This window comes from Nuphar pumila, chromosome 16 (assembly GCF_984573655.1).
Source record: "Nuphar pumila chromosome 16, dmNupPumi1.hap1.1, whole genome shotgun sequence".
NCBI lineage: Eukaryota > Viridiplantae > Streptophyta > Magnoliopsida > Nymphaeales > Nymphaeaceae > Nuphar > Nuphar pumila.
In genome coordinates this window covers 77,056,756-77,076,610 of record NC_143264.1, presented here as the reverse complement: position 1 = coordinate 77,076,610, position 19,855 = coordinate 77,056,756, and the positions used below count along the sequence as shown (strand labels likewise).

Sequence of the window (19,855 nt, the reverse complement as noted above, 5' to 3'; positions counted from 1 at the left end):
CATGAAAAAGTGTGGCTCAAGAACTCTAAGAGAACTCCAAGCAAAATCCAGCATGGCCAAAAGTTCATTCCCTTCAAGACAAGGTCTGGGTTCCCATGTTTCAAAATGTTTCAGAACTAAAAGACAACATTATCCAGCCTGAGATTGTTGGCTTTTAATATCAATTCTCTGCGGAATGAATTGAGATCCTCTATTTGATTTTGCTAAAATCTTCAAAATTTCTTTCAAGTTACTATGCTCCAAAATAATTTGGTACCAATCAAGCACGGGCGTTATACTCTCATTCTGTTGGTTTCTGTAGGATGAATTCCTCTGGTAGATTTTACTAAATCAGTAATCCATGGGGGAAGGTAGTGACTTTTTCTATAATGAATCTATTAAAAGAAAACCGTTCTTTAAGTATTGTATGCAGGGAAAGGGTAATTTCAGAAGTTTCTCAACAAGCTGGGAACTAGAGAAAAGGGTATTCAGTATCAAATCCCTGCTTTTTGTCACTGTAGTAGCTTTAAAACCCCGGCACACCACAAGAGATATATTTTGAACCCAAGGAGAAGAAACAGTGAATGATAGTCCTGAGCCATCAGCGTCTGAATATTCTCCCAGCACTTGTTTGTATGATCTGCATACTTGATACACATGCCTTCCCATAGGTAACAGAGGATGAAACAGAGGTGACGTACACTTTGTTAGGCTGTCGGGGTCTGCGTGCAGATTCACCACCACTGTTCCATGATCAGGATGAAGCACGGTGCTCAGTGCTTTAAGAAATGGACCATCTGCATCCCACAGCTTCCGAGGGAAAATATCATCACCATCATAAGCATCAATGAAGACCAGGTCATAAAATGGCACAGACATTTCAGCTGCACTTTTTATCACAAAACTTTCAGCATCAGCTTCAAAGAGAAAGAGCCTTTCATGGAGACCACCCCATAAGACTTGATTGATTGAATCCACTTTTGTAAAGGATCCGGTGCTCGCATTCTTCGTTGAACATAATGGAAAACCCATTGCTTTGATGGAGGCCGTGATAACATCAGGATCTATCTCAACCACATGGATTATGGCACCTATGCAATAGAAACCCATGCTTGATAGTGAGCACGTGAACATAGTTCTAGTACACATACATACTATTTGCAGTAAAGTTTCCTATAAAAGACATGAGTGGAACATCTCCAGTTTGAGTCACTGATTAAATCATCAATGGACGTCAGAAATTTGATAAAATTAATGAACTTATTCAGACCAACTCAGCCATAGGCATTAAAATCCCCAGACTGAAACATGAGTTAGGCGACCCAAGTCACCCATAGACTTTGGTTTGATGCAGTCCAGTAATTAAGTGTTTCACAATTGATGAACTATAGTTATTGATATTATCATAACCACTTATAGCATGATCACAAACAAGTGCAAGACATACTTCTGAATAAGTGGATATATGAAACATAATCTCCAATATCTATTTGTTTCTAAAAAGCATCACAATTTAAGCCACTTCAAGCAATTGTAAATAGAAAAAGGAACCAACAAAGAGAACAGTAACAAAAAACATAGAGAGAACATCCACCATTTTATGCATCAGAAATGGTACATTAGTTGTAGACAAAAGGAGAATTTCTTTGTTATCATCATCAAGCCTTGACCACATTGGCTCGGCTTTATGAACATTGTTCTCTCATTCCTTCCACAATTGCAATACTTCAATTATCTGTAGCAGAAATTGTGTTTAATCCAGTAAAAAGATGAAAAAATACCAATAATGGTTGTGAGAGTAAGTAGGTGCAAGAAGTGATGAATGATGCAAGAGGTAAGAGTTTATAAGATGCCATAATGCATGAAATGCAAAGCATTTAGAAAGCATGTCTTGCATAGACCCACCTACTGAACTTTCGTAATTGGAAAGCCTAGTGTCATGAACGGATGGCATGGCTATATAGAGTAGACGCTTGGCCTCCATTGAGTCCATAGACTCACTCCTTTGGCAATCCATGAACCAACTGAAACAACAGACCCTGAAGAACCAAGAGATGTGATTCCATACCTTCCTGCCAGGCATTAACTCAACCAACTGACTTAAGACCGGAAGGCTTCTTTGGGCACCGGATCTTTCCTTGGTGAACCTTGATGGAATGAGTGACGAGAGCTATTCATCTAGAGCTTGCTGTGTATCAACACGACATGGATATTCCAAGCGGCGTCGATCCTGTTCGAAGATAGAAGAAGCTATTTGAACCTCTGCTATTTGTATAGTTGAAAAACCCGGAGATCCAACTCGGGAATCGCCCGAGTCGGATCGTATCACCATCCTACTGGGTCACCGATTCAACCAAATCCTGGTTTAATCAGGATCGGGTGTGAATCGGTCTGGAATCACCTGACTCGGTGACCGAGCAATTCAGTCCTGAATCGTTCGACTCAGGACTGAGACGATGTGATCCTATTCGGCACAAAGTCGTCGAGTCGGGTCGGTTTTTTGTATCAGCTCGTCCGCTGGTTCTTAACATTATCAAACCCCCTTTTTAAGGAGAAGGGCCTGGACCCCTCTATTCTCCTCAAACCCTAGCACCAGTAGCGGTGGCGACCACCATCTATCGGCAGCAACTGCCAGGTCTCTCTCTCTCTCTCTCTATCTTTCTCTCTCTCTCTGAAGCGAGGCCCTCTTTCGTAATCTCGTTTTTTCTTTTTGTCCACATTGTTGGGGGCTTCCCTGTATCACAGTGTGCATGATGCATACTATTGGGTCACTATTTTCTGTATCGTCTTTGTGTGTGTGTGTGTGTGCAGTGTGGGGCTGTGGACAACAAAATAAACCCCCACATTTAGAGGTTTTTTACCCTTTTTTTCATTAAGCATGCAGTGTGCACACTGCAAAGTGCACCTTCACCGCAACATAGTTTGTGGCTTGAGAATATGTAGTCTTGCACAATCAAGGATGTTTGCACAATTTTTTTTTTGTCTTTGTGTGCACATTGCATGCTATTATATTATGTGTGGCATTTTTTTTTTCTAATTCAAATTGACATGGTAGAATATGGGAGATGACCATGGAGTGCTCATTGACAAACAAAAGAAGAGAGTTATGTGTTCTTATTATGGAAAGGAGATGTCTAGTGGCATAAATAGATTAAAACAACACCTTGCGCATGTAAAATGAGAGGTTTTTCTATGTGCAAAAGTCCCAAAGGAAATTAAAGAAGCAATGTATGAAAATCTTTTGGGATACAAATCTGCAAAATTAGACATGAATAGAAGGATGCAAGAAATGGCTTCATTTGATTTGGATGATAGTGAAGATGACAATATAGATGCAATGAATGTCTCTAGATTGAAAAAAGGGAAACTTGTTGTAGAAACTCCAACTCCAAGAGCACCAAGACTTGATTCAAACACAAAAGAGAATACGCACAAGGGTTTAAAGATTGGAGGATCATTGGACAAGTTTGTAGTGAACAAAATGCCAAACTTTACCCCTCTCAAACAATTAAACCTGAAAATTGCAATGGATAAATAAGCAAGACAAAGAATGTGCACAGCAATTTCAAGTTTTTTTTATCATGTTGCAATCCCATTCAATTGTTTTGTTGTTTGCTGATGATATTGTTTTGATTGATGAGTCTAGAGCTGGGGTTAATGCTAAGTTAGAATTATGGAGACAGACATTGGAAGCTAGAGGTTTTAAGTTGAGTAAGAGTAAGACTGAATATATGGAATGTCGGTTTAGTAAGCAACGAAGTAGTGATGGGAGTGTAGTGAAGCTTGGTGAGCAAGAAATACCGGTGAATGATTATTTCAAATATTTGGGATCCATCATTCAAAAGTATGGAGAAATTGATGGAGATGTAAATCATAGGATAAAGGTTGGGTGGATGAAATGGAAAAGTACAACTGGAGTGTTGTGCGATCATAGAATGCCATTGCGGTTGAAGGGAAAGTTTTATAGGACGACTATTAGACCCGCTTTACTATATGGTACGGAATGTTGGGCTGCCAAGAGACATCATATTCAAAAAATGAGTGTAGTTGAGATGCGGATGCTTAGATGGATGTGTGGAAATACAATAAAAGATAAGATTCGGAACGAGGAGATACGTAAGAAGGTAGGTGTTGCACCCATTGAAAATAAGATGCGAAAGAATCGTTTACGGTGGTTTGGACATATTCGGCGAAGGCCTAATGATGCTCCAGTTAGAAGGTTGGAGAAATGGGAAAATATATTAGTTAAAAGAGGTCGGGGTAGGCCTAGGAAGACTTGGATGGAGATGATAGGAAAGGATATGAATGCTTTGAACCTCTCCGAGGACATGGCATTGGATAGGAATGATTGGAGGAAAATGATTCATGTGGAAGACCCAAAATGAATTTATTTTTTGGTTCATATCGCTGACCCCAATTGTTTTGGGATGAAGGCGTAGTTGTTGTTGTTTGTTGTTGTTGTTGCAATCCCATTCAATGCAGCCAGTTCTCCCTATTTTCATGAGATGTTAGGAGTTGTGGGTGAAGTCGGACCTAGTTTGAAACCTCCAAGCAGAAAGGAAATTGCAGAAAGGTTTTTGAATGATGAAATAAAAAAGATTGAAAGATATTTTAAAAGAGTTTAAAGAGTCATGGAGCTTAACTCGTTGCACAATCATGGCTGACGGTTAGAAGGATAATAGGAGCAGAACATTGATCAACTTGTTGATTTATTGCCCAAAAGGAGTATATTTTTTTAAATCCGTTGATGCATATGATATTGTTAAAGATGCAAACAATCTATTTAAGATGTTAGAGGAAGTGGTGCTTCATGTCGGAAACGAGAATGTTGTGCAGGGAATTATGTTTCATTGTTTCAACTTTCAAACCTTTTATGTTTGCATTTTTCAATTTTCAGTTTACTCTTTTCTGCTCCAATTCAATATATAACATAATAATTGTTATCTTTTAATCTTTTTTCTAAATTTTACTTCTATATGTTAATGGTTTCATTTTTCAACTTCTCCATTTCATATTTTTAGGTGGTCACTGATAATGCTGCAAATTTTGTAGCTGCTGGAAGAATGTTGGAAAAGGATTACAATTTATTTTGGATTCCTTGCACCGCCCATTGCTTGGATCTCATCGTTGAAGATATTGGAAAGATGAAAAGGGTGAAAAATTGCATAGAAAAGGCAATGAGAGTAACAAAATTTATATACAACCAAACGTTGTTGCTGCACATAATGAAGAATCATTTTACCAACAAAAGGGAGATTTTAAGACCTGTAGAAATAAGACTTGCAGCAAATTTTATTTTGCTTCAAAGCTTACTTGAACATAAAGCTGCCTTGAGAAAGATGTTTGTATATGATCAGTGGGTTAATTCTTGATTCTCAAAACTTGAAGGAAAGGCAGTTGAAGAGATCATCGTGAATACATGCTTTTGGAAGACAACAACTGGCCGAGTAAAAACTAAAGAACCTCTACTTCAAGTCTTGCGGTTGGTGGATAGTGATGATTAACCAAAAAATGGGGTATATATATGAGGCAATGGATAGGGCTAAAATGAAAATTAGAGATATTTATGGTGGAGATGAAAGGAGATATAAAGTTTATTGGGATTTGATTGACAAAAGATGGGGAGGACCAACTCCACCACCCTCTTCATGCTGAAGGATGTTTTTTAAATCCAGCATTTCAATATTCACCTGAATTCTAAAAGGTAAAAAACTAAAAATAACAATCTATCAAGTTACCAAACAAATGTTTTTATTTTTTATTAGCATTTCATTATTTCTATTAATATGCAGTTGATGATAGGATGACTTGATGTTTTTCTCAGCATCCTAAGATTCGACGTGGCTTGAAGCAATGCATCTTGAGCTTAGAGCTTGATAAAAAAAAGCAGTGGCTGCAACCCTTTAAGTACTTTTTGGGTTTTGTATATAACTTCAAAGTATATATTATATTGCAACATGAAGATATATTCAATTATTCATAAAACATGAATCTGAAAATTATTTATTGATTTAATAATTTCCTTTAGATAAAAGATTTTACATGTGCTAGCTCAAATTTTGGTCAACCTTTGGCAGTGAAGACAAAAACCAAGGACCACCAGGTGCATAGATATTGTGTTTGTAATTTTATATTGCTATTATTTTTTCAATTTCCACCAAGTATGTAAGATTGTAACTTGATGGTTATTCCATTGTTTCATAAAAGTATTAATTTATAGTTAATTATTCATTTTTCTCAGCAATATGATGGGAAGAACATGGGGGATGTACTCCGGAATTGCAAAACCCATCCTTAACCAAACTTGTTCATCCAGTGGATGTGAGCGCAATTGGAGCACATTTGACCAAGTGCATACAAAGAGGCGCAATAGATTGCAGAAAAATGATTGAATGATCTAGTTTATGTTCATTACAACTTGAGATTGCGGGAGAAGCAAGTCTTGAGTGTTGGAAACTCCAATCCTGTCACTGGACAATATTTTCTTGGACAATCCAATTGACTCTTGGATCAAACAAGATGAGGAAAATGGTGTGGCTGGTGAAGTGTGTTATTGGCTTATTTTATCAATTTAAGGATTTAACTCTACTATATTAATAATTTAATACATTACCCTTATGTTAGTTTATAATGAACATTTGATTTGAGTAGGACTATCTTTGAAAATTGAAACATTTCTTATGCTTTTCTTCTTTTACAAATGTAGGATGATGATTCTCAACAAAAGAACATGGACATGAAATTGGTAAGGTGCGAAGAAGAAAATAATGAAGATCAAGAAAATGAAGATGTTGGCTCATCAGCACAAGTGTATGCTACTAATGACAATGAGAATGAGGGCTTAGTTGAGATGATGGATTTGGTGTCTAGTGGAGTTGATGGAGAAGATGATTTGTACTCTTAAGTCCAGACATAGCGCCTTTTTTTTAGACTTTGAGTCTTTTGTTTGACAATTTGACATTTTGACTAGTTGACTTTGATTATTGATAGGATACAAAGGATAGGACCTAGGAGCTGGGACTTCGGAGTCTGTGATTGTGACAGGCTGATTTCATATGGTAGCCCATATGGGATTGTCAAACTTATCTAAATTCTGAACTTATAAAGTTGTGAAATGTGATTGTGAACTTTGATGATAAATTGTTACTTGTTTGTCCATTTTATAATTTTTATTAGTGCCAAAATATTACAAAATGATGCTTGCAAGTTTGCAACAGGTTGAAATTTGAAAATTGAAAATTTCAGGTATTCTTCTTTATTTCTTTATAGTTTATTTATTATTCTGCTATACATGCATTAATTGAATTTTACGATTTTCAATTTTTAATGCATAATGCTCTTAGAAATTATTAGAACTTACAAAGGTAGTTACTATTAGTTCACTTGTTCATTTTTTACTTGTTTTACAGTTATACTTCTACCTGTGCAACTTAATTATTCATTTCATTATTGCTCTTATGTGAAGCTATGGAGCTTATTTTACTTTTTATGCAGATATTTTGCAGTTTTTGTTTTTTGATGCTTTGATTTAGAGAATTTGCAGATTGGAGTTTGATTATTTGCATTTGCATTCTAGAAAACATAGTGTTATATTCAATATTTAAAGTATTATGTAAAAAAACACTTAAAAATTTTAGGTCCTAACCCGTCTAAGTTACCAAGCCGGCTCGCTGACCCACGAGTCAAGGGTCGGGCAATCCGAGTCTGAGTCACGAGTTTGCCAACTATGGCGATTTGAGTTATTTCAGTTGTTCGGTTCAAGAGTTAGGGACACAAAGATGTGAGAGATAAGCCATGCCGGCAGTTCAAAAAAGAAAGTTAGTCACGATGGCTCAACATGATGTGAGGGAAAGGAAGGAGAAAAGGGATGCTCAAACGGAACCAACCCCACGACCAACCTAGTCAGCCTGGCTCCTTTGCCTCGATGGGTAGACTGGCTTTAGCAAATCCAACGATGAACTGCATTGGATCAATGACCTGTTGTTTGCCTTCATGAGACCCAATCCCTTTGTTTGAACTATCGGACCTAGCAGTGACTAGCAATCATAGACATGGTGACCATTTTTGCCTATCTTCTTACTCGTGTCCCTTCCCATGTTTGTCCTATCCATCATACTCCTTCCCTTGCGGTGGATCGAAAGCAGCTTCGATGGGCCTATAGAGTGTTTATTCGCTAAAGCGAGAAAGTCTTTCATTTGCTAATGGAACTGGCAGAAGGGCCTATCCAATCATCCTTCCCTTGCCTCCACAGACCCCCATATGTATATATATATATATACACACACACACAGAAATTGGTAGCTGTGCAACCCTTAGGTGCGCAGCTACGGTTGAATGACGTTCGTCCATCATCACGCGTGGACGGCCAGCACGGGAAAATGCATTTTTGCGCATTTTCTGGCTTTAGCAGCGGTTCTAGAGCGCTGCTAAAGGTCCCAGTTCTGCTAGGACCTTTAGCGGCGGTCGAAACCGTCACTAACTTTCCCAGGGGACTTGCACGGCATTATAAAAAACTTTTTAGCAACGGTCCAGAACCGCGCTAAAGGCTTTTGCATGAAAAAATGATGCTTTTTAGCATTTTTTGCATGAAAAACACTGAGCATCAGCAACATTCCACACACAATTGCGCACCCATGAATTACTCTCTCTCTCTCTCTCTATATATATATATATATATATATATATATACACGGGTTAATCTAACATTAAACTAGTTGGGTTTAACATTAGATAGATTCAACCTTATAAAAATGACTAAAATATCCTTAAAAGAATGGTACTTTTGGAAATGCATGGCTACTTTTTGGGCATTACAAGTCTTTTGAACTTGAAGGGAATTGAAAAGTCATACACCTTTTCCAAGAAAACAACTTTATGAATCCATCAAATTTACTTTTGTGACCTCAAAAAGTAACCATACATTTTCAAAAGTGCCACTTTTTAAGGGTATTTAAGTCATTTTAATATGGTTGAATTCATTTGCTGTTAAACACAACTAGTTTAATGTTAGATTAACTCTATATATAGATAGAGAGAGAGAGAGAGAAAAAGTGATTGTCACAAGATTCATTTATTTACAATCTACCTTCCTCGTTGTTCATATTATACATATCTTAGATATAAACAAAGATATCTGCCTAAACAATATGTCTCTAGCACCAATTCACTCACAATTCTTCCATATGGACTATATGTTAAAGTTTTCGAAAAGATAGTCTAATAGATTGGCGTTTTCCAATGTTCCTAATTTAGGGACCCTTGATTACATGCCTTAAAATCCACCTGCATGCACACATAAGAAGCAACTGAAACATCCCTTGGCCAGAAAGCCGGGAATAATAATCATCCTAGTTGTCCTCATCCTTGGTGGCTAATAGGAACTATCATCATCAGCTAATCATAAGGATGACAATCAGTCAGCCACACTAAGTCAGTTTTTTAGCTAATTGTGACTAATCAGCTAAAATATTAAGTAATTTGTATTTATTCTTTGCATGCTAAAGTCATTTTCCGTATACTAACTGGACACCTTAAAATAAAAAGGTCATCATCACTCCTAGCATTGGTAAAAAAGAATGTTTACCCAATAAATTAGTTGATTAGAAAAAGATTAATTTATCATTATACTATACTTCATGTGTAATAGCACTATGGAAATGATTTAAAAGGGAAAACTTCAAAGAAATTTCTTAAGATCATCTCCCTGTTCTTAGGCACAAAGCTCTCAGTCATGAATAGTAATTTTATTGAAATTTTTTGCAGTAAATCATGATAAATCATGACTATTTATCAACAAAACCAACAAACAATTTTCAGGGGGAAATTGTGATAACCACCAAAGGTAGCCACAATAATAATCATGATATAACTGTTAAGATAAATGTATCCTTGGTATATGTATATATATACATCTTCCTACATATAGTATGTACATATATATTTATTTATATATAATATATATTTAGCTTAGTCAACCTAGGTTGACTAAGCCATTGGTCAGCCTAGGTTGACTATGTTCTAGTCGTTGGAGGAGGCTAGTCCAACGGCTAGAAGGGAATCTCCCTTCCCTTCTAACTCCTCTCCTTTTTGGCCTATATATGTAGGTGGGTGTGTGACTTTGTAAGTAAGAGAGTGCTGGGTAATTTTCTAGGTTTTGAGTGTTGTAGTGAGGCTTTTTTGTAATTTTTTATTTTTTTTGTATTATTTGAATTTCATATTTAATGAAATTGTTTATTTTTAAGTCTTGTGTTCTATGGATATTTTCATTATGAATGTGTGTTTAACTACATTGTATTCTTGGCTCATGAGACGCATTTTAGAGTGCATTGGGATCCATACCATTTCATGAGGCATTGAGGTCTTGAGAAAGATTTTTATTAATGGATATTATGGATTTAAGAATTTTGTATTCCGGTATGTATCTTTGGCTTTTCTATTTTCATATGTATGGTAAGTGTTTGTAAAAAGGGTATATGATAAAATTAAACATTTTTGAAATATGTGATATGTGTAGTGAAATATTATATTTTGCAAAATATGTGATTTCTTAAAATCTTGTGTGTTTCATGTTTTTGCAAAATACTAAAGTTCATGTTTGAATGTCTCTTAACGTATGTGTGGACTATCATTTGGATTTCTTTTTTGTGATAAGATCAAGCATAAAGATTAAAAAGATGTATTGTGTGATCATTTTTTAATATAGACGTGTTTTCTATGTTCTCATAAAGTCTTTTTCTTATCATGTGAATGTGTTATTTCATGTATGTTTGAGTGATATTGTTTTATTAAGTAAGACTATTTTCAAATGACTTGTGTTGAATTAAGGCATCTTTAGGTATACACCTCAAATAGTCTTTATTGAATAGCATAAGCATGACTTGTTATCATATACTCAAATTTGTTTTTTGTGCTTATCTTAGTGGTTTCTTTCTAGTGTATTGATATCTTATATCATGCATCTTAGAGATTATATTTTCATTGCATTATAAGAAAAATCTCTTGTTTAATGCGATCATATGTGGGTTCATAGTTATGTATGTTATTAAAATCTCTATGGCTTTTTTAGGACATTTTATCAATAATGCCAACATTTTTATGTTTATGCATAGCTCTTAGTTGGCTCTATGTATCTTGCCCACTATTGGTTTTGTATTTGTGAGACTGTGCAACTAGCGCTTTTGGAATCTCTATATGTTGCCTTTAAATGCCTCATATAGATTTAGATCTAAGGATTATATATATTATTTTTGTCTATTTAGTAAGATTTATTGGATTTGTTGTATGAGATGTGCCTTAGTGCACTTGTTTCTCGAGTAATAGACTTATGATCTTTTTAAAGATTTTCAAGCATCGTAATTTGTATGTTTATTTACTTAGTCAAATTTGTAAAAATTGTCAGACATCCTATGTTGCATTGCATGTGATTGCATCGATTGACATATTGACTGTGCATCTAATTGCACTAATTTTTATGATAAGGTTTTCATCTAACTTTATTGGATTTGATTTGAAACATGTTTTTTCAAATCAGTTATTTGCTATGTCACAGGGATTCGGCTAGGAGGGTGCCGCACCCGCGTCGACGCGACTCGACGCGGGTGCGGGTGCCGCACCGGGTGCGGGTGCCGCACCGGGTGCGGTCAACTCGATCCTGGGTGCGTTGACCGCACCCAGGATCATTAATGTCCATTTTTAAAAAAAAAATTGCCCAAATGGGCTTCGAATTTTTTTTAAAAAAACTTTATGCTAGTCTGTCAGCTGCTGACAGACTAGCATAAAGTAAGTTTTTCAGTTTTCACGCACAGCTGCTGACAGCAGCTGTCAGCACAGCTGCTGACAGCAGCTGTCAGCACAGCTGCAGCAGCTGCCTGTCAGCTGCTGACAGCAGCTGCCTGACAGCTGCAAAGTTTAAAAAAAAAACCCCGCCTATTCCCCAACCCCCTTTATATATATATATATATATATATATATATATATATATATTACTTATTACATTTTTGCCCCTGCCGCACCCCCGCACCCGGGTTTTTTGGAAGTGCCGAATCCCCGCACCCGCACCCGCGCCCGCACCCGCACCCATGTGACATAGGTTATTTGATATGAACCCACCTATTTGAAAATTGATTTCCATGAGTATTTATTGTCTGCTTATGGCATTGATTTTGTCTATCACAAAATTTTATATATGATGAATCATCTCTCTTGGCCTTATTGTTGGGTCAGGATTATCCGTTAAGGTGAGTTATGTGTGCACCTCATGCCATCCTATCAATCTAGATCCCCAAGGGTTATGAGTGACGTGTTGTCACTTGTCTTGGGTCATATTGATGGTTGATTGACCTCTAAACTCATTATTATTGGTATTTTGAATTAGCCATTGAGGTAAGTTATGTGTGCACCTCAAATAATCTAATCAATCTGCAATTATCAAAGTTTATGAGTCGCGTTGACACCTGTCTTGGATCTGATTGATAGTTGATTGGCCTCTGGATCCATATATGCTTTTGTTGATTAATAGATATTTGTTGAGGGGAGTTGTGTGCACCTCATTTTATGTCAGTTTAGATTGTCAACTTATAGTTTGGCTCTAATTGCCAGTTGTTTGGTCTTTGAATTTGAGTGTGTTGTATCACTCATTTGTTGTATGACCATTGTTATTATGAATGTTTGTAACTCTGGTTATCTGTGATGTCTATCCATTTTTTAAACCATGGTATTTCAAAAGATGATTAAATTTGATATTCTTATTGATAACATTAGTGTGTTTTCATTACAAACTTTCTTACCTTGAGTGTCTTCTTCTTGTTATGCCTCGTATCTAAGTGTCATTATATGTAGACAAGAGAAATTTGTTCACACCCTTGTGTGTGGTTTTAGCCCATTGGTGACATTGTGATTATACTCTTGTTCTAGTAGTTGATACACTTATGTTGAGTGTCATTATATATAGACAAGAGATGGTTATTTATACTTTGGTGTGTTTGTTTAGCCCATAAGTGGCATTGTGATTATACTCTTGTTTTAATAGTTGATACACTCATGTTGAGTGTCATTATATGTAGACAAGAGATGTTTATTCACACTTTTGCGTGTTTGTTTAGCTTATAAGTGGCATTGTGATAATACTCTTGTTCTAGTAGTTGATACACTCATTTTGAGTGTTATTATATATAGACAAAAAAAATTTTATTCACACTTTTGTATGTGCTTTTAACCCATACGTGACATTGAGATTATGCTCTTGTTGTAGTCACTGATACACTTGATTTTTGAAGATTGGAGGTCTAGTGAAGTTATTGCTTGTGACGATCAAACTAGTGTTTTAATTTTTGAAATTCATTCATTATGATGTATGAGATTTTTTAATCTCTTCATAATTTTTCCTACACTTATTTGCTCTTTTATGAGAAATGGTTCTTGAAATATTTTCATGCATTTTGCATTATGCTTTAGTTGCATAAGTTATTTCATAATTGATTGTCTTGCATAATTTGCATAAGTTTATGTTTTTTTAGCATATATTCAATAAATAATATATTTTTTACTTTTTTGTGGTGTCCTTCGTTGGCTCTTTGTATTGTATATTAGTGATGTACTTGTATTTTGCCTTCATGCCTTTGTATTGTCCACGCTTGGACTTGTATGTGCTTTTGCACTTTGTTTTAATTCTTCTGCATATTTAATTACATGCTTTTTTAGGCATTTCATTAGTGAAATCTCTTATGTATATGCCCATAGTGGCTATTATGTGCATATGATTGCTCTTGAAATTGTCCTCACCTTGTATTATTTTTTGGTAAAACTGGTGCTTGTGCACTCCTATTGTATTTGAGTGGGTCGTCATTAGAATCTGGGTTTGAATTTTCACTTGTTTCTAAGCATATGCTCTTGAAAGATTGTTTATTATTATCTCTTAAAATTGGTCCATGAGTGACTTTCTTTGTTGCATGACTAATATTGCTTCTAAAAAATGTAATTAATCTTTGTTAAATAATAAAAATCATTTTTTGTACCTTTCATTGTGTAAAAATGTGTTGAGATTTGAACTCTTTTGTGAATTATTTCTTCATAGTATAATGATTATTTGAAAAATTCATATTTCAAGTCTATTATGTATTAATATGATAAATATATGCGTGTACCAAAATGATGCAAGCTTTTCAGGAATGTTTGGAGTCATTAAATATTTATAAATCTATCTTTGGAAAATTTTTGTGTTCTCTTGAGAATTAAGAATTTTTTAAAGTCGAGTGTCTTATTGACTATCATGTTTTGCTTTAAATGATTTTGAAAAAATTAAATTGACTTACTTGTGTGCTCGGCCATCCTCTCGCCATAAGTTATATAAGTATAATTATTTCTTGCTAGACTACTCATGTTATATCTACTTTAAGGTTCTTTAAGCATTGATGCTATTGAAGATCCTCTCTGAGATTATGGAGCGTTCGATTGAACACCCTTTAAAGAAGCACCAAGTAAAAGAACTTGATGAAGTCCATGGGAAACATGTTATGTAATGGGTTTCTTCATTTGTAGTTTCAAACTTATAGTGAGTCACTGTAAGTTTGATGGTGGTGTTAAGATAAATGTATATATATACATATGTGTACATGAATATATTTATATATATTATATGTATTTATATATAATATATATTTAGCTTAGTCAACCTAGGTTCAATAAGCTATTGGTCAACCTAGGTTGACTATGTTCTAGTCGTTGGAGGCTAGTCCAATGGCCAGATTTCTAGTCGTTTGATTCTCATTCAATTCTTATATTTCTTTTTTTTTATTCCTGGTTTCCTGCTTCCTATATATTTTAAAATGCATTCCTTCTCGCTTCCGCTTTCCATATCGTTTCCGGCTTCCGCTTCCTAGTCTGACAACCTTGGTGTAGGCAGAATTAAGACCACATAAGACAAAGTTCATCACTTGAAACAGATTGCTCACCTTATTCTGAAATGCCACTCAACACAGACAAAGATCTGCCCTGATGGCTGCCAACTTTGCATTGCAGATAAAAGCAGTTATGAGATGCAATTTCATCATCTTCTTTTTACAGATAGCAATGTCAGGCAAATAGATCTCTGTCAAAGCTCAATAATTGTTTCAATAATGGTATGAAATCCGGGGATATTCTCATTGTATTTAATATTTCAGGGCAACTGAATGAATTATGTGGTGTATTTGATATAAAAATCATCAAAGTTTTAGCACTGAATGATAACTCATCATTCAGTCTAACTTGTAAACTTCCAAAAAGCTGTACTTTTTTATTTTCCTGGGTTGTCATTCTTAGGGCATGTTTGGAAGCAAGAAAAAATCTCATAGGAAAAGAAATTTTTGCCTATGATAAGTTTTGATATGATTTTCTAAATGAAAATTTGTCACTTGTTTGTGTAGTATGAGAAAAACGGAATAGAAAATGTGAGAAAAATGAGAGAGAGAGAGGGGGGGAGGGGGGGGGGTCGATCAGCCCCCTCACAGAGAGATAGAGGGGTGGTTGACCACACCCAAGAGAGAGAGAGAGAGAGAGAGATGGTGGTGGTGGGTAGGGGGAAGATGAAGATGGAGGAAGCTCTTCTTGTGACAGCCCATTGGATGAGATGTGTTGTGGGTGAATGGTTGCCCTAATAAAAAATAATTTTTTATAGAAAAAATTCCTCCACCCCGCACCCCCCCCCCCCATGTGGAGGAATTTTTCCTATAAAAAATACACTTTTTAGAAAAACTTTCCTTTCAAAATTTTTCTCTCGTTTGGAATGGTTGGAAAGTTATCATCTTTTCTTTCCTACTTGCATTTTTTCCAACCATTTTCTCGCTTCCAAACTTTCCCTTAGATTTAATTGGTTTCCTCATTTCCAGGAACAGAATGTTCCCTTGCACTTTAATTTTCCTATGCCAGGTTTCTTATCTCTTACCTAATCTTTCCTCTTTTTTAAACTATCTTCTTCATGATATTTTCATGGGAGACAAATGCCCTTCACCTTGTAAATTTTTGTGACAAATTTGAACAATAATACTGCCACTGCCTTAGAGAGATTGAAATGGTAGCACATCAAGAGATAAAATATGTAATTACCGATGGTGCTAAACTCGAAAAAGAAAATGCAAATGACCATGGATACTACAGATTTTCAATAATGTTCTAGTCACCTTGAAACTTGCTAGCCAAAAACAGTGGGATGCTGCCGCCACCATGACCAATGCATAAAATGTGCAGTGTTTTATCACCAAAGACGGCACTCTTGAAGTCGAAACAGGTAGAAGCAAAAGCTGACAGACCAGCTGACATCATACTCTTCACATCTATCAGAATGCGATTGTTTGGTAAAAACAGAGCATAAGACAAATACAAAGAAATGGTAGCTAGACTATAAATGTGCAGTATCGAGGCTTAAGAGCCTACCAAGAAGTTGTTAGAATAAGAATGCAATGTGAGCCCATGAGATAAACACAACAATTAAAAACAAGGAATACAAAATGCTGATACTAAAGCAAACATATGCCCAGAAAAAAATAATCCACACAGATAAATAATCTATATTTCAATTCAAAACATCACCTTTGACTGCACCTGCACAAACATCAGAAGATTCACATGGAAAGCAGAGGAAGGATGTGAGATGTTGCAGATATATTGGAATTTGAATCATGTTAAAATAGCTGACAGAGAAAATCACTGTCTCAATTGTGCATCAAAGCATACGATGAAGTTTAGCTTGTTGAAAAAGACAAAAAACACATGTAAGAGAATGTTTGAATTTGATACTCTAAAAGAAACACCAGGAAATGAGTTATTATCCATTTAATATCAGAGTTTCTGCTTCCTAGAAAACTTGCCTATCAAACAGAAACAAAATACAATAATTTCTTAATGTAGATTAATTCTAGAAAGAAAGAGAACCTTAAGAAAACAAGTTTTTAGGGTAGAAAATATAATATTCTTCTTTCTACTTTTGGTTTTTCAGGGTTTATGCCCCAAAATAAGATAAAAGGTGGAACGAAAAGAAAAAGAAAGAAATTATTGTAACCTTATGTCTCATTTCCACATATTTACAGGTGCAAGAAATATTTCAAGGGGAAAATACTTTTCGTCTCTTTTACATTTTGTTAAGGCTTTCAACTAACTCATGGATTTTTTTTTTCAATCCCACTATGATAGCCACGCTGGGGGATAGCTCACATGGAATTCAAACCTGAGACCCCCTACCAATCCAGTGACAGCATTCAGTATAGTTTGATAAAAAATAACTTTTTTTATCCATAAGTCATGTCATTTATCTGCAAACTAAAATGCAGAAATATGCATATTACAATTTTTTTCATCATGAGCAAGTTTTCATTCAGCAAATGCAATTGTTTAAAATTCCAAAAGGAATAAGAATACATCAATTTTTCATAGCAAAATTCTAAAAGAAATTCAAATGAAAAATGCAACAAAAGAATTCTTCAATGATAGAATGATCAAGATTAACCTGTTTCCTTTTCACAGGCAGTTGATTTGCAATAAGTACTTTTTCTTGCTTGAAACAACCAAGAAAAAAGTTGAATTATTGTTTATATTGAAATGAATTGAGACTGACAAGGGGTTGTTCAATGATGCTCGAGCATCTACTTTTTTTCGGTGCCTATATATTTTCTATTGGTATCTATTGATTGATCACAAGTTGAAGCATGGTTGGAGCACTTATGTGTCATGAACTTAAAACTAATATGAATCTTGTAACGTTCTCTGAATATATTTTTACCTAGATTGTGTGCAGGCAAAAACAAAATTCAAGTACCATGTGGAAACATCAAAAAATAAATTGAGTACGAACGCACACAAAGTTTAACAGAGCAGTTATAACAAACACACTAGCTTCACTGTAATGCCTAAATATAGATAGAGAACTCCTAAGAAACACCTAGAATTTGCATGACTAGATCATTGCAATGGACAAATTGATCCAAGTAATACAAAGGATGAAAAGAGTAGCAACAGAAAACCTCCAAGTACTTGGAAACAAGGACAGAGAACACCATCTGAGAGGACAAAGAAGGAAGTTACATGGTACAGCCAGACAATGTGGCTGCTGCATTAAGTATATAGATTCCGGGGCACATTTCCTGTAAGCAGCCATGACCTTAACTGTACTTTGGCGAGTTCTCTCATTAAATCGAAGCACACGCCACTGATAACCAAGTATCCCAAACATTCCATGGCTTTCATCACAGCCTGGATGTAGTCTTTCATACCTTTGCTGAAGCCAACTTTCAACAGCTGCCCAATGCACAGCAGCCTGCAACAAATTACACGGAGACACAAATCTTCAATTCAAGGTGGTTGGTTATGTAAAAATAGAACCTAACAAGGAAATTTTAAAAAGTACTTGTCCACATTCTTTACTAAAGAGTTCATACATGCCAGAAGTTGGCTGTCTTGCCGAATTGTTTTAAGCCAAAATTAGGCTAAAATGAACCCATAAGGACTACTGAATCGTGTTTTCAAGAGAGAGAGAGAGAGAGAGAGAGAGAGAGAGAGAGAGAGAGAGAGAGAGAGACGCAAAAAAAAAGGGGGGGAACACCCATCAAATGGAAGACCAATAGAGAGAGAGAGAAACCAACTGAATCCGCAAGAGAAGATGCAAAAAAAGACCACCCATCAAACGGAAGACTAAAAACGAGAACTAGAACGGCGTGGCGTAGTTGGAAAATTCGAAATGGGTTTTGGGAAGGAGAAAAAGAGGAGCACCCACCGGTCTGGAAGACGGGTAGGCGACGACGGTGACGGAGCCGTTGCCCTTGGCGGATTCGGAACGGAAGACAGTGAGGCCATCGTCCTTGCCGTCGGCTCCCCACCACTCCGAGGCGTAAAACCAGTCTCCTTCGTCCTCCACCAGACGGAGGGCCGACGTCAACAGGCGGCGGGTACATTGGAAAGGTGCCGGAAAACGCATGGATCCTCCTCCTCCAAACGTTAAACCCACGCAAAACCCTTTTGCTTGTCCAGATGACCGAAATGCTCATGATTTTTATTTTTTTATCATTTATTAAAATAATCACACTTTGGAATCCTTGATTATTTAAATAATCAAGTTCTGATGTTCACAGGTCACAACCCTGAAAAAAAAAACCTTCACCGATCGCATATTGGCATCCAATTGGTAAAACCCTTTAAGACCTCCCAATCCACAGGAGAGCACACCTAGCTTTGACCAAGGGATGCTACTCGTGAGTTTTGAACTTCTGACATTTCGCCAAATCTACAGAGGAGCACACCTAGTTTTGACCTTGTGGCAAGGGATGCTACTCGTGAGTTTTGAACTTATAACATTTCGCCAACTTGGTGACATTTGTAAGATTTCGTTTTGCCCATAAATGAAAACCCTCGTCGAGAACTGGGTTACCTACCTTTCCTGTGAGGTAAAACTTGTCGAGGACACGACCACCCAACCTTCTGTGCCCAATGATAAAGCAAGCAACAGCCCATGCACCAGCCGGTTCAAGTTTGCTCTCTTTGTCGACCAAAAAAAAAAAAGATAAAAGCAAGCAATAGCTGCTGGTAGAAGGTCAAACATGCTTGTTGGATACTTGTGAAATCTCCTCCTACTCTCCTCTCCTCCCACGAACACATGCATGGAAAAACTTGGAATTGGCATCCCCCCGCTACTAACCAGATAATGACTTTTCTTACTCCAGAGTAGTTCTTCCTGACATACAGCAATGTCCAGATTAGGGATGCATACCTAACCGAGCCGGCTCGGGCTCACTCGCTTTGTAAATGAGCCGAGCTTGAAACGGTGTATGAAGCTTGGACGGCCTGTCGAGCTCGATAGTTTACAACAACAACAACAACTACGCCTTCATCCCAAAACAATTGGGGTCAGCGATAT

At 36.3% G+C, this 19,855-nt stretch overlaps 1 protein-coding gene across 1 annotated transcript; it reads right to left on the bottom strand.

Moving 5' to 3' along the window:
* Positions 1-363: 363 nt before the first annotated feature.
* Positions 364-18,919, bottom strand: LOC149813700 (S-adenosyl-L-methionine-dependent methyltransferases superfamily protein). The gene is made up of 4 exons (XM_089991184.1): positions 18,719-18,919; positions 18,031-18,262; positions 16,134-16,286; positions 364-1,070 (listed from the first exon to the last, which is right to left on the bottom strand). Exons 1-4 carry the CDS (start codon positions 18,917-18,919, stop codon positions 364-366), a joined length of 1,293 nt encoding a protein of 430 aa, XP_089847310.1.
* Between the last annotated feature and the right edge of the window lie 936 nt (positions 18,920-19,855).

Bases quoted from the DNA above. Each gene is read 5' to 3' on its own strand.
- LOC149813700 (XM_089991184.1), bottom strand. From the start codon at position 18,919: ATGCGTTTTCCGGCACCTTTCCAATGTACCCGCCGCCTGTTGACGTCG. The intron at 18,263-18,718 runs GTGGGTGCTCCT...AATTTGTTGCAG, and splicing joins CCTACCCGTCTTCCAGACCG to GCTGCTGTGCATTGGGCAGC. The intron at 16,287-18,030 runs GTAACTTCCTTC...GCATTCTGATAG, and splicing joins ACATTGTCTGGCTGTACCAT to ATGTGAAGAGTATGATGTCA.